This window comes from Macrobrachium rosenbergii, chromosome 9 (genome assembly GCF_040412425.1).
Source record: "Macrobrachium rosenbergii isolate ZJJX-2024 chromosome 9, ASM4041242v1, whole genome shotgun sequence".
Taxonomy (NCBI): domain Eukaryota; kingdom Metazoa; phylum Arthropoda; class Malacostraca; order Decapoda; family Palaemonidae; genus Macrobrachium; species Macrobrachium rosenbergii.
Genome location: NC_089749.1, coordinates 34,468,129 through 34,483,804, shown reverse-complemented (window position 1 = coordinate 34,483,804; position 15,676 = coordinate 34,468,129). Strand labels below are relative to the sequence as shown.

The window sequence follows — 15,676 nt, the reverse complement described above, 5'->3', positions numbered from 1 at the left end:
GAGCTGAGTCATCTGAGAAGGAGAGTGAGCCTAGCCAGTCTCGAAACGCAATCGGGGACTGGGTGCGCGAGCCGAACTCCATGAGTCGAGCTGATCACGCAAACACGATAAGGGGCTGGGCAAGCGAGCAGAGCCAGTCTTGAAACACGATCAAGAACTGGGCAAGCAGGTCGAGCCGATAACATAAATGGGATCAGTGGCTGGGCGAGCAAGCAGGGCTGAGCTGAGCTGAGCTGAGCTGGGAAAGCTCGGCCGTGAACTAGCACTGTCCTCAAGACATGCTTTAATCTCCTTCGAGGGTGAAGCCCCTCGAGAAGATTTAAAGGGGATTTTTGTCTGCTAACCCAAGTGCTTGAACCCAAGGGTCCAAGACACACGTTTCGGAAGTGACCGAGCAGTCAAAAGGAAGCGTCAAAACATCTGAATGTTTCGACACCTCTCGTCCTGTGCCTAAACCAGACCAGAGAGCAAACTCCCTAGTACCGGTTTGGGGAGTGACCGAGATTCCGCAGAATCTCAAACATGCAGAATCTTGGACACTCAGCGACTTGCTAGTTGAGCGCTCACGATCCCTAGGAATCCAAGCGCTCGAGCGAGAGTCCAAGGAGTCTGAACGCTTTGGTGAGACTCCCGAATCTGGTAAGAACAATCAATGGGAGTAAGCTCCTCTCAGCTTCCAAAGAAAACTGAGGAGAAACAGGCACAGAATCAGTCTTAGACACAGACTTCTAAGAACTTGAATCGAGAGCGCAGCCTCGAAAGGTCACGCACTCGAGGCCCCTGACACACGAGACCCCGATGGGGAATACGAATCGGTTTCCAAGCCCAAAGGGTGGGAAGAGCCAAACATGAGAATGCACTATCTCTACAAAGAGGTAGTCCCTCAGAAGTCCCATAGGACCTCTGAAGGGAACCTCCTCCTTGCCTCTCCAAGTGCTCAAACCCTTAGGACTGAGACACCAGGCTGGGAACCTGACTGAGAACTGTTTCATAACTGGTCAAGCACTCAAAACAATACTGACAGGAAGAACCGAGACACTTGCATGTCTTGGTTCTTTCTCTCGCCCTGTGCCTGAACCGGGAAGGTGAGAGGTCTCTCCGACACTGGTTTGGGATGCAAGAGAATCTGAAGATTCTCGAGTACTCTGTGTGACTTAACAAAATCGAGCACCCAACACAGCACCAGTCTAGAGACAGAACCCCTAGAATGGCAATGGGAGTGCAAACCAAATTCTGTGTGCCCGCGACTTCCAAAACCCAACACCCTGTGATAAGCAATTCAGTTCGGGAGCCTGAAGACCAGGAAGGCCCGATGAGAGATCCCACTGCCTCCACATGAAGGGAGGCAGCTCCTTAGAAGCCCCATGACGGAAGTTCTTAGGGGAGGGAGAGACAGACTTCCTCTTCTTCAGCCACTGTTTTGAACACTGTTTTGGAATGAACCTCAGAAGAAGGGGAGAAGGCAGCAGAAGACGAAATCGAAGATCAAGTTGAAGAAAACTACTACATCTCACAGGACTTCTTCCTCGAACTCTTCTCTGACATCTTCTACCGGATGGTGGTCAGGAAGCACAGGAACTGCCGAGGCAGCTAAATCAGGAGGCATAACAGGAGTGGTCCAGGCAACAGGAGAAGCAACCAGGGCAGCTGAGGCAGGAGCTTCAAGAACGTTAACAGTGGCAACAGGAGCAACCAGGCAGCTGGGGCAGGAGGTACAGCAGGAGTGGCCAGGAGACTGGCCACCAAGGCAACAGGAGCAAAAAGACAGGAGGCCCAGCAGGAGCAGACGAGATCACAGGTGCGACACACATCAATGGCATGGCATACAGGAGTGCCAGCAGAACAGCACTCGGTCCACCTTGTCTGGGTCACAGATGAAAACGTAGACACCGAAGCCATCAACAAAACCGGGGTCATAGTCGAAAGATCATGTATGAGTGCCCACAGGGAAACTCCGCAGAGGCCAGGATATCAAACACCAATGGAGAAAGATATCCAGACATCACTGCTGCTACGCCTTCACAATGCTCACTGTCAACCTGAAGAAAAAAGCAGCCAATTAGTGGAGAGGAGGCCCCTACGAGAAGCATGTCTTGAGCGTCCCCCACAAACGATCTTCACCTGATGGCGAGCAAAGATTACAAAGGGGAGAACTCCCCTGAGAGGGGAGCAAGAGGAAGCTCACAAGGGGGAGAACTAAGGAGGAGGAATCGCAAGCAAGAGCGCTGTCCGAGACATAAATCCAACCTGTGACATCTCTGTCCCCCCACCCCCCACAACCATTCTCCCAGTATGCAGCGTAGGCAACCAAGAACTATAGTCATGCCTACCCAAGAAGGGCTCAAGGCATGAGAACAACATAAAGCACTACTGTGGTGCTGTTGATTATTTGATTATCAACACCACTGATTGATAATGGATGAAACCCTTGCCGCCGATCCCAGGGTGTTTTGGAACTGATCAAGACTCAAAACATTACTGACAGCATATGCGTTGCGGCTGGCAGCATTTCAATAGGAAAATATAACATGTGGGTTGTAAGATATCAAATATCAAACACACAAATATAAACACATGGTAAATATACAGAAACATCCCACTGGGATAAAAGAGTCGAAAAATAGCAGTCAGGGCAGGGAGCTCGATCATACATCTGCACAGCAAGACAGCCAAAAGCAAAATTGTAATGTTTATATCTGGGCAGGCGGGACTCCCACCTACCGGACGGTTGTCACTGCCTAACCACCTTGTTCAAGAGTTTTAACGGCTGTTTCCAGCTTCGCTGTAAGTAATTCCTAATGTAAAGGACCAATGGTTTGTATATTGTGTGAGAACAAATGTAAATTTTCATAATAAATTTATTATTTGGATACTTACCTACTGTTAAAGATAGCTAAATCATAGTGCCAGCAGGCTACTATTATTATTCAGGAGATAAACCCTATTCATTTGGAACAAGCCAACAAGGGCTACTAACTTGAAATTCAAGCTTTAAAGATTATGGTATTCATTTGAAAGACGTAACAGAAGGTAATAGGAAATACACAAAGAGGAGATCAGTTATTAGAAAAGAAAAAATAATGAACAAATTAATAAATAAATGAAAAATGTAGTAAAGCAATAAAAACTATTGCCCACTTCTTGGCTACGATGGTGAGGATGGGTCTATTCTAGCTCTAATAAATACTTGTATACCTGAATTCGACAGGTATATGTACATATGAGAGGCAGTAGACTTTTATCCTTCTTGTGGTCAGGTTGTTAACATGACCTCGTTGTGATTATAGGATGCGGGTTCATTTCCCACTACCGAACATAATAACTGCTTCAAATTTCTTGTACTTGGATCTAAGGCTCTGTAGTGACAAGCATATCTAAAAAAGCACGAAAAAATTCGAGAAGTTAAGAGTGCATTGTGGCTATTACAATTACATATGTATCTGGTGAAAAGTGACCAGTAGATTCTACATATATATTCCAGCCTTAAAGCAAAAAAAACGACTGCCCAGTTGGCTATGATGGTGAGGATGGGAGATACAGAAAGGAGTTTTTTTTTTTTTAAGCGTCTTTATGGAGTTTATTTTGTTACAAATATGGGAAAATTTGTTACAAATATAAGAAAATAAGGCAGATAATTGCCTTTTGCATAAAGTATGCTGGTTGTTGTTATAAGAATATCAAGTTATTTGGTACTGACAATGTTAGGTAAGGAAAGGTAGGGAGGTGGCCTTGTACAGCCGTAGATTTTTTAACTTGCTCTTTTCCAGATTTCAACATTATCCAATGGGCCCTTGGCTCTATTAATCTGGATAATTGAGGGAATACTATATATATATATATAGTATATATTTATTTTGAATGCCAACTGCACCTGCTGGCACAAAGATACAGCTATCTTTAGCAACAGGGAAGATTCATCCCAACTAATAGAAACTTGCCTCAACAGCCTCATAAAACTATGGTATTCTTGAGATCTCCAAAGGGTCTCCACTTAAAATTTCCCATATATCCTACTTCTATATCTTTAGTCCCATCCCCTTTTCACAAACAAGCGACACACTTCCTACCCTATTGAACTGTCTGCCACTTCCAATGTCATTTTAAGCAGTCAACTCATATTCTTCTAGATACTTTTTACCATTATACAGGTACCCATCAGTTTCTGCAAATATTTTGTACTAATATAACCTTACATTTTTCTCACTATTTCTTTTCAACAATTATAAATTCTTATTTTTCAAGACACCTACGTCACTGACAAAATTATAACACAAAATTACACTTAAGATTTACCTGCTTCTGCTACTTTCACTGCTGGAAGGGCTGAAGTTTTCTGGTACCTCACTCCTGGTACTTTAAACATGCGTTCTCCAGAGATCTTAGAGTGGTAATCCACTATCTGTTCAACGAAATCTTCCTCTACCCCATTCACCTTGCATCGCTTTACCAATTCATCACCTGTTCAACAAGGATAAAGAATAGGATCACAACCTTAAACATGAAATCATCAAAAACATAAAAGGGTAGGAGTTGGTTCAGAGGAGGTGCCTATGGTACACATAAATATTTATTCTTCCTGATATGGTAGTGATAAAGCTTTTTCCTAGTGTCCCTTTGGCCCCTGTCTCTTACTTTTCATCTTTTCCCTTCAGTCTCTTTCCATCTAGCTGTCTAACTTCTTTACCTAAATGGGAGCCAGTGGCACTTTTAAATAATTTTTTATATTAATAAGGCAAATAAACTCAAAAATACTGTATATGCTCGTGTAATGTTTGATATTTAAAGACCAATTTTATGGCCCAAATTTTAAGATTGAACATTGCATGAGGTAGTTTTGGAAAAGTGCAAGATTTTGGGACTAGGCTGAGCTTAGGCTTTGGATTTTCTGACAATGGAAGTCAGCAAAGTAGCATTTCCTTCCACAACAGTTGACAAACCATTTTTTTTTTTTGTAGAATAAAGACAATAAATACAAATGTTGTTTTACTTATCTAACTCTTTTATTATTATGTTGTTTCTATATTTATGGCTGTTCTATGCTATAATAAATGTAGCTACATTTCCCGAATGTAAACAAGTATTAGCCACCATCTGTATTTCATCAGCTGATTTATCTTCACTTATGATTCACATAGAATTGTGAATTTTTTCTTTTGGAAAAAAGGATGTGGTAAATTCAAAAACTTAAAGTCATGCAGTACACTTAATGAAAAAAAAACAAGCATTGGTGAAGAGACGTTAAAGAATAGAAATGTATGATGATTATACTGTTTGCTAGTTACTGCGGTTCCTTGGCAAGCTTTCACTAGTTAAGACAAAACGATTGTAAACAAAGAAGGTTGGAAGTGTTTTTTTTATTATAGTTAATTTTAATGATTTGAAATGAGTATACCTGTACTGTATACTGATTTTTTATAAATTTTATAGACATATTCTAAGCTTTTAGCTTCTTAGTTTAACTCAATTTTTAGATGTCCGAATCTTAGACTACGCTACGGTAACGAATGCTAACATAGCCTAGGCTACCATCATGTTTTGATTCCAGATATGTACAAATGTAGCCTAGGCTTATTGCCAGAATCAAAACTTGAACATTACATGGGGTAATTGCTAGAATCCTAATTTATGCAGTAAATAAATGAGGGTCGAACATTACATACAGTCGAATATCACACGAGTATATACGGTAGTTTACATAGTTCACATATTCTATAAACATACCTGCAAAATAAGATTCCTGTTTATAAGAAATGGGCATTCAGGCAATACAAGGGAAAGCTGATTTTTTAAAAATTACTAAGGAAGATGACTCATAACCCAGATGGGCCTGCATTAATAACCTAGATGTTGTGATGCCAGTTTTAGTGACCATAAATCAGTCAATCAACCCAGATAGTCCTTTTAAATTTAAATACTGTAAGTATTTGAGCTCATATATTTAAACCTACTGCCAATATCATTAATGCATATTTAACATCACTATGATTCTCAATAAATAAGATAATGAGCACTAAAATTACACTTCCTTGGGCAAAACAGAATGAATAAACCTCAAAAAAATTTTGTATGCCTATGTTTGCATGTGAACTACAATATACTTCTACAATTATGCATATACAAGTGCCATCATCACTCTTGGTTCGCTACAATCCCTGTTCAGGCATAAAGCTACTTTTTATAATTTAACACACAAAAGGAATCCTATTTTTTACAAAGATAATAGCATTAACGCAACAGTTTTCAGTTCTTTTCTTACACTGTTGACTGAATACTATTCTGTCTAGGTGTCAGCAACCTCCTGGAATTATAACTTTTTGGGTATGGTTGCTTAGGGTAGTGGTTTTATCCCTACAATAGTAGTTATGATCTCTAGCACTGCCTAAAGATTTCCTGTTTGGCAATCTTACATATGTTCTATTTCAACAGACATTTCGTTAGCCCCTTTGACCCCTGACAGTCCAGGCTCAAATATATATTAAGTATGCCACTAGACAGGGCTAAATTTACAGATGGTCATTTAAGAAAAAAAAATGGAAAGAGGAAGATACGCATATGCACTTGGTATAAGAAAAAAAATTCTAAAAATTTCTGTACCTTCTACATGAAGTTGAACGTAAATATTTCCAACCCCGTGCGGGGCTTCTTTACCAAGAAAGTTGTAAAAAATATGCTAATTTTACCAAGTTATGTTTTTTCTAATAATTTTTTATCTTATTTTGTAAAATTATAATTACAGCCCACACAATTTCATATCAGATAAGAACTAAAATCATTAACAAATTCTGAGCATATTTATTGTAAAATATTTACAAGACACAGCTTGGATGGGAATGGTGGACAACATTCCCCTTTGACATCTCAAGGCAAACTGATCCCTCTCCCCTGTAACACTAGCTATTATAGCTACTGTTAAGAGTTGCCACAAGCCTTTTATGGCCCATGGAAGTGCTCTGAACACTTTTCCCGCAAAATTCGTTCAAACTGCATGGTGCAAAATGTTGACTGTCAGAGGACAATACCCAGAATTTACCCTAAAGCTGTAAATAGTCGCCATTTGATGACACTCGCAACAACATCCATATTCTGTTGAGGTACTAAACAGATGCCTTTTAATACCTTTTAATCCAGTGAAGCTATCATTCTGGTTTAAAGCTTTTCTGATCTACTTAGCTCTTCATTAATATATATATATATATATATATATATATATATATATATATATATATATATATATATATATATATATATATATATATATATATATATATATATATGCTAAGTGCTGAATGGATTATTTCACCCTGACATGGGTCCCGATCCAGAAATAAATATATATATATATATATATATATATATATATATATATATATATATATATATATATATATATATATATATATATATATATATATATTTTTCTTTAAGTAACAATATGCATGGTCTTGCTTGCTTACTTCACAACAGGGCAAAACAATACAGACACTACCCTACTTGCAAACATTCAAGTTACTTAACATTCAGAGATACTGTATTGTTTTAGGATGAAAAAACGTACAGTGCTGTACTGACTTTATATCATACCGTACTTAAATAGGCGTGAAGAGCAACTTACAAACAATTTACGATGTGAATGGCTGTTTGGAACTTTTTGTATGTAGAGTAGTATCTGTACTATAATTTACTAATGGGACTGAAAACATGTGACATTCAAATTTGATATATAATTACTTACATTAAATGTAGGGTAAGGTATTATAGTACTTACTATCTGAAGCCCATTTATCACAATTCCAGTCTAGTAACATTCCTTTGCCTATTTTCATTCGTTTACGTTTCTTGGGAAGTTCCGTATGTTTCACTCTCATTGCTTCTCTGGCTGCTAAATTTTTTCTCTTAGTCCTGACCTCTGACGTACTTTGCTGCTGTTTGGCCACAGCATTTTGTCTATCGATTTTTGTCCTGAAAAATGAAACAACAGAAATTTTCATAGCAATATTTATTTCTTTAAATACCTCTTTATCATGATAGCTGTGCTCTAGTCCCCAACGTCAGGTGGGAGAATAAGTGTGCGAAAACTAAAAAATTAATGAGTAATTTAGTTTGAACTGTTTACGACCCCTTTTGGATGAAACACTGGTTTGAGTGTCTATTGTATTCCATTCAATGTTGTCTATGTCCACATGAATGGGAAAGTTGGGGGATACAAAATTTTTATTCTTTAAATGAATCTCACTTCTCTATTACGACAGCTGATTCCCACATGCAAAAAAGTTGGAAAAAGATGTGAGGAAAAATAATAATGACCTCCAAGAAAACAACAAAATTCCGACAAGAATAAGACTCTTACTTACCTAATAACTGAAATCCATCTGCCAACATGCGAGTACTAATTCATTAGATCTCTGAATGATGCTGGAAGCTCCTTGCAAGGGATATTACTTTCACTCAAATGAAAGTAGGACAAAAGACCTTGTGCTGAGGCCCGCAGAGCAACAACGGTAAATGAATGAAGACCCTTAACCCTTACAAACCGGGCTAAATATACAATAACAACACCCCAACACCAGGCAAACTTTAAGGTCAGCCAATTAAATAAAAAAAAAATCACTGGAAAGAGGAAGCTCTGTAAATGCAAATGGTATACAAAAAAAAAAAATTAAAAAATATTCAGCAACAATCTCTGAGTATATTTATGGGTAAATACTTACTAGAGGTACTGGGATGGGGAGGTGCAGTACCCTTGACTGAGTTATACATGTTCATTTTAATATACTCTTGTACTTTACTTTGTAAAATTTCAATTGCAGCTGTTTCCTAATAGTGGCAGTTATGACTTGGTCCATCAACAGATGGTCTCATGTTTGTCACTTTTACATAAGCTGTATTTCAACAGAGATCTTTCACATATACAATTGATCCTTATCCCCTTTATCTGATGAGAGCAACCAGATTCGCTGAACAGCAGCACCAGTATGCAGTAAATGTGCCTCGCTGTCGAACTTCTCAGTTCCAGAAGTCCTTTATTCCTCACACCATTGGACTGTGGAACAGCCTCCCAGAGGATGTCATGTAACTGGAACTTCAGAAGTTCAAGTGAAAATGCGACGTCATTACTACCCTAACACTAGTCTTCTTGCATTTTGATACATTTTTATCTATTTATCTATTTATTAATTTTTATAATATGTGATATCTCTTCTTTCTGTACAGTGTTTCCCTTTACTTCCTCTTACTTCTTCCCAACACCATATTCTTGGAAGCTTGAATTTCAAGTCAATGGCCCCTGTGGGAGTGTTCCATATGAATAGGTTTCATCTACTGAATAATAATAATAATAATAATAATAATAATAATAATAATAATAATAATAATAATAATAATAATAATACAAGCAGTCCCCGGTTATCAGCAGGGGTTCTGTTCCCGACAGCATGACGATAACCAAAAATCGGTTGTCGGTGCTGATATCCGGTTATTGGTGCCGCCGATAAGTGGGGATCGGCGTTGAAAATCCTGTTACCGTCGTCACTAAACAAGCGCTGTAAAACCGGATCGCTGATAACCGGGGACTGCCTATAATAATAATAACAATATTTAATACAAAAGACGTGACCATAAACCACATAGCAAGTGAATGTCCAGTGCTTGCACAGAACCAGTACAAAGAGAGGCATGATTCAGTAGAAAAAACCCTCCACTGGAGCCTGTGCATGAAAGACCAGCTAGCTTGCAGTAATAAGTGGTACGAACACCAACCTAAAGGAGTGATAGAAAACGATAAGGCAAAGATCCTCTGGGACTATGGTATTAGAACAGATAGGGTGATACGTGCCAATAGAACAGACTTGGCGCTGATTGACAAAATCAATGAGAAAGTATCACCCACTGATTTGGCACTACCATGAGACACCAAAGTAGATGAGAAAGAAAGAGAAAAACAAATGACATTTTTATAATAAAATAAGATTTTTATATGTAATTACCCAGTAATTACATGGCTATTTGTTTCTTTTAACTGGCAGCTTAAAATTTTGAAATTTGGGTCACGCTAGTTTGTTTTGGTTATGGCGACATGCCCTACCCACTTCCAGGGGAAGAATAGGTACAAAATAGTAGAGAGCTTCAATTTGTTTATGCCCTTGTGTCCAAGCGAGGGGAGGTGGGTGGGCTCCGATCATGTAATTACTGGGTAAGTATATAGAAAACCTTATTTTATTATAAAAACATCATTTTTATATAAGTAACTTACCCAGTAATTACATAGCTGATTCCCACATTGAATGAAGGTGGCAAGGCTGGACATATCTACCCCAAAACATTGTTAATAGTAATGAATTTGAGAACAGAAATTTGCCAACACTGAATCAACGTTGTTGAACCTTACCTGATAAGAGAGCTGCTACAAGTAGATACTGCCTCTGATTGGTGCCCATTTTACCCAGTAGAGGTGAGGCAATACAGCCTTGAGGGCCTACTACTACAGTGGGTTCTTTGTAGTGATGGACTAAATTCCGATGGCTAGCAAAGAATACAAGATGCCCCTGCCCACAAAATTAAAAACACCAATACCCAACCATTAAAACTAAAGGACTAGAGGGTACTCCAAGTACATAGTACTCCCAGGGTCCCCTATGACTCAACACCTTATGCAAGGTGAAGAGAATAAAGAAAGGACATTACTTTCTACTTTTCCTCCCCCAATACCACGCCAGCTGCATAAAACGGACCCTTAAATAATGAGATGCAAACACTGACTTGCACTTCCAAAACGTCGACTGCACGACAGAAGTGAAGGATAAATTTCGCTTAAACGCCAAAGACGTAGTGACAGCTCTTATCTCATGAGTCTTCACCTTACATGAGGAAAGAGAGTCTTCACTAACCACAGAATGAGCTTCTGAAATAAGGTCCCTGAGAAAGAATGCCAGGGCATTCTTAGACAAAGGCCGTGAGGATACTTCACACAACACCGAAGATTTCTTGAAGTACCACGAATGAACTTCGTTCTGTGGAGATAATACTTAAGAGTCCTCACCGGACAGAGAGTTCTCTCTTCTTCTGATGGGCCTACTATCTCAGCCAAGCTCTTAATCATAAAAGAACGAGGTCATGGATTCAATGGTGATTTAATCTTAGCTAGGAATCCTAAGGAAAAGGAACAAACTACATTCCCCTGGGAAAAGCCAACATTTTTGTCCAATGCATGGATCTCGCTGGACCTCTTTGCAGTGGCCAAGGCGACCAGATAAGGTCCCTTAAAGAGATGGACTGAATGGGCTCAAAAAGTGAACTGGCCAACCACCAAAGCACTATGTCCAAATTCCAGGAAACTAAAGGCTTGTCTTTAAGCTTCGTGGTATCAAAAGACTTAATAAGATCACACAAATCTTGGTTTGAAGATAAGTCTGTTCCCTGTGGCAGAAAAGAGAGCTAAGCATTGATCTGTAGCCCTTAATGGTACAAGTGGAGAGACCTTTATCCGAGAGCGTAAGAAAAGCAGAAAGTCTGCTATTTCTGTTACACAGTTACTAGAAGAGGACACATTACAGTATTTTGTCTACACCAAGACCTGAAGATAGACCACTCACTTAGCCTGGTAGACTGTATCTGAAGATTGCCTTCTGTACTTAGCAATCATGTTCGCAGCTGCTCTTGAAAAGCCTTTCTTTCGGAGCAGTCACTTAACAGTTTGAATCCTGTTAGGGCCAGAGAAGACAGGTTTTGGTAAAACTGTCAGAAGTGTGGTTGCCTGAGAAGTTGTTGCTTCTGAGGTAGCAGCCTCGGGAAATCCGCAAGGATTTCCAACAGATCCCGAAACCACTCCTTCGCTGGCCAAAAGGAGGCTATCAAAACCATAGACAGATTTTGATGAGACCAGAATTTGTTGAGTACTTGTCCCACCAAACTGAATGGGGGAAAGGCATACAGATCTTTGCCTGACCAGTCCTGCAAAATTGCATCGGTCGCCCATGCTAAAGGATCCGGTACTGGTGAGCAGAAGAGAGGAAGTCCTGAGCTGAGGTGTCAGCATTGCCATACAGACATTTAAGGCCCAGTGAAGACATTTAAATGTTTTCCTGCAATATTTGTTTGAATATCATGCCACAAAATAATGATTATCGTATGATACAGAGCTCTTCTCTCTTATGCCATCATTATGCATCATAGGATGTGTGCTACTACAAAATGGTTAACTATCTCAAAATAAGCACCTTCATACTCCCAAAAATGACAATTTCCTAAATGAATAAGAAAGGCTAAGATATAGATATCCCAATCATTCAGGACATGAGTTTCCCTGCTGTAACGAGGGGCAAAAACACTCTGCATGATTTATACTGAATCTCTACCTCTTGCAAATAATATGAAGCAAATATGAAGCTACATCTCCACTTGGACACACTGAAAACACTATCAAAGAGAGGTTTTTATGGAAATCAAAGGTACAGCAGTTGCAACTGCTTTCACATTGTGAAACTTTACCTTTTGGAGTGGCAAGAAAGAAGGGGCTACATTGGTTTGTGCTCCCTTGAAAGGTTCTTAAACTAGATGCTATGGCATTCTTTTGACATAGACAGATCTGATTTTCCAAGAGTGCACAAAAGGTTTTTTACACTGTGTTTCTGAGATCCCTAGTCCTTTGCACATATAGATGGCAGTCTGGCTGGACATCAAAACATCAAGGAAGAGTGAGACTCAAAGTCGTTCTTTGCCCTGACGAGTAGGAAAAATGAACGGACTGCTCCTTGGGAAGCAAAACCCATTGCAGGAGAATGTCTGGAATTCACTGACTTTTTGCTGAGGTCAAAGCCAGTTACAACAGTCTTCATTGTTAAAGCTTTTAGGAAGACTGCGTTTAGGGGTTCAAATGAAGGCATACTCAAACTTCAGCACTATATCTATGTTTCAGCCCAACGGAATCTCAATTTAAAAGGAGTGGATGGCTTCCTTAATGTCCAGGTTAGAAGATTTATCCAGACAGTATGTCTTAATGTGATGCTAATTTGGAATGGTACCCATTAATAATGGGAATAGACAAACCTTGAGTGTAGTGTATGAATAAGAATTAATTATGTATTGAGGTATGGGCGGAGGAATTCCTCCTGGAATAGCACAGTCTATAGACAGACCACTGTCTCTGATAGTGTATTAGTCAACTGCATTCTGGAATTAATGATGGATCTTCAGCACTCCTTGGAAAAACCCCTTGCTTGCAAGAGACAGTTGAGTCTTCATGCAGTCAGCTGAGTCATGAGGAGGTTTTGGTGAAACCTCATATATCTGGGCTGTTTGAGAGGATCCCTCCTTAGTGGGAGGAGCCTCAGGCAGCCTATTAGGAGGAGCAGAAGTTCTGGGAATTAATCCCTGCATGGTCACCATGGCACCACAGAAGCATGAATTTGCAGTTAGCCAAAATTTTACCAAAACCCTTTAACCACAGCAAAGGGAGGGAATGCATAAAGGTATAGATAAGACCAGCTCAACAACACTGCATCTACTGCCCAAGCTTGCAGATCCTGAACTGGCAAGCAGTATACTGGCAGGCAATTGTTGAATCTTGTTGGAAAGAGACCTAGAAAAGGAGTGCCCCCCAACTTCCATATATCCTTGCAGACTTGTAGTTGCAAGGTTCCATTTTGGCAACAGAACTCAATCCTTCTTGCTCAGCTGGTTGGCTACAATGTTCATTCTTCCTGGCACAAACTGAAGTAAATTAGAAGTGTTCTTTTCTTACGTCCAGGTGAGAATGTGGTTCATGATAAGGAACAAAGACTTTGTTGATTGCTTAGGTAAGCCACAGAGGTGGTGGTGTTTCAAAACAGCTATCTCCTTGCCCTCAACTAACTTTTCCAATGTTAAAAGGGCCTTTCACACTGCTAGTATCATCAAATGATTTATGTGGAGCTCCCATATCTTCGCAGACCAGACCCCTGGCAAGTGTCTGTCAGCTGGAACTGCACTGCTCCTAACCTTTGGTTGACATGTCTGAATACACTGTGAAGATGAGGTTGATGGCTCTACCATCTCAGAGATTCTTCTAAATCCTTGGAAACTAGAATTTGCATGGAGGCTTGTTGGGCTTTCAAGAACATGGCTGTTCTTGATGCATAAACACAATATTTATAAAGGCATACACAGATGTTATAATTCAGACTGGAATCATCAGGTTCTTTCTAATTTTACTTAATAAAAGGAGTTCCACGCCAAGGATATAAAAAGGAATCTCAAACAACAATACAATGTATTTATATATAACATTATATCCAGAAAAAAATATAAATGCAGCATTCACTTGACTTTACATACTGTAATATTATGAAAATAAAACAAAATAGTGAAGATAGGGTGAATGGTGTGAAAGATAGGACAATAAATAAAGTTATAAGTGACTTATGGATCATCCTTCAAGACAGGGGAATTGATGGCTGATCTATAGATGAGACAGCTTTCATCTGAAGTTGGACAGCAATCATGGAATTCAACCTTCAAAACTTTCAGATGATGCATAGATATGAGCAATCTGATTCTTAGTCTAGACACACCAATATGTCTGAAGGGAATTTCTAGCCCAAAGGTAAAACATCTAGCTCTCTCTCTCTCTCTCACTCCTTCTGTCCCGACTAGGATGATCCTATGGGAGTTGACAGAAACCAAATTGGACAGTGCTAATGATGACACTTCAGGAGGTTGCCATTTCCTTAAGTAGAGATTCTTGCAGCTTCCGCTTACTGACTGGCTCATCAAAAACCATTCTAGAAGACGTGAAATATAATCTTGCATCATCCAGTGTTGACTTTACCAAAATATTTCAACAGAAACCATGTGGGACTCAGAAGGGATGACATACGACACCAATGGGCTAGGCAGACCCAGGGTAACACTGGCCTGGACATCCACACAACATGCACTTATTAAAAATAAAATTTTCATTTCCTTTAGTATCCCTCATTAGCCACAAAAGTCACTATCCATGATATACAGCTTCCACAAGGGAGTCAAAAGCCATTCTATCCAAACATCACAAGAAATCCACTACATGATGCTGCCCCTGAGGAATATATAAAACCATCACTATGACTGTGTCATTGATAGCTGCAATAGCCATTTCAGCAAAAAGACATGAGCTCTGTGATGAAGAATGCTGACTTAACAAAAAATTTCAAATCTAAGAGTTAATTAAATATTCCCTAATGAAATTATTCTCTTCATATTTAGATTCATCAAAAAAAAAAAAAAAAATCAAGTCACTATTGGAAGAAGGAACCAACTTGGGTAATTGCTTGGTCTTGTAGGACCTAGCTCTTACTTTTCTCGTAATGGGTTGAATAAAAGGAGAGCTCTTTGAAGAAACCCTCTTTTGAAGTAATTCTGCAGCAGCAACTCACCAACCTGATGCAACTTTTGTTAGTTTAAGGGGCAGGAAAGGATTTGCCCTTCTCAAGTCAGAAGTCCTAAGGGACCCAGAGTCCACGACTACTGACTTTTCAAAAAAGTCAGGACATTACTAGCACAGACCTTAATAACCCTTCTAGAAGCCAATGTTGAAACCTGTTCCTCAATCACTTTGGAGCACTCTTGCACCAACAACGTGGAAGCTGGCAGCAACGCTGAAATTGTTCAAGGTGCTGACCATGAAAATCCTGGTGGAGGAGCCAAGCCAGTTCTTTGTGCTACT

At 39.5% G+C, this 15,676-nt stretch overlaps 1 protein-coding gene across 1 annotated transcript in view; it reads right to left on the bottom strand.

The window, feature by feature from the left end:
• LOC136841684 (ribosome biogenesis protein NOP53) overlaps positions 1-15,676 on the bottom strand; it is a 97,420-nt gene that overhangs the window by 59,690 nt on the left and 22,054 nt on the right. The window contains exons 4-5 of the mRNA XM_067108877.1: positions 7,766-7,959; positions 4,294-4,458 (exon numbers count right to left, since the gene is read on the bottom strand). Coding sequence (XP_066964978.1) covers positions 4,294-4,458; positions 7,766-7,959 — 359 coding nt within the window. The remainder of the gene's footprint in view (positions 1-4,293; positions 4,459-7,765; positions 7,960-15,676) is intronic.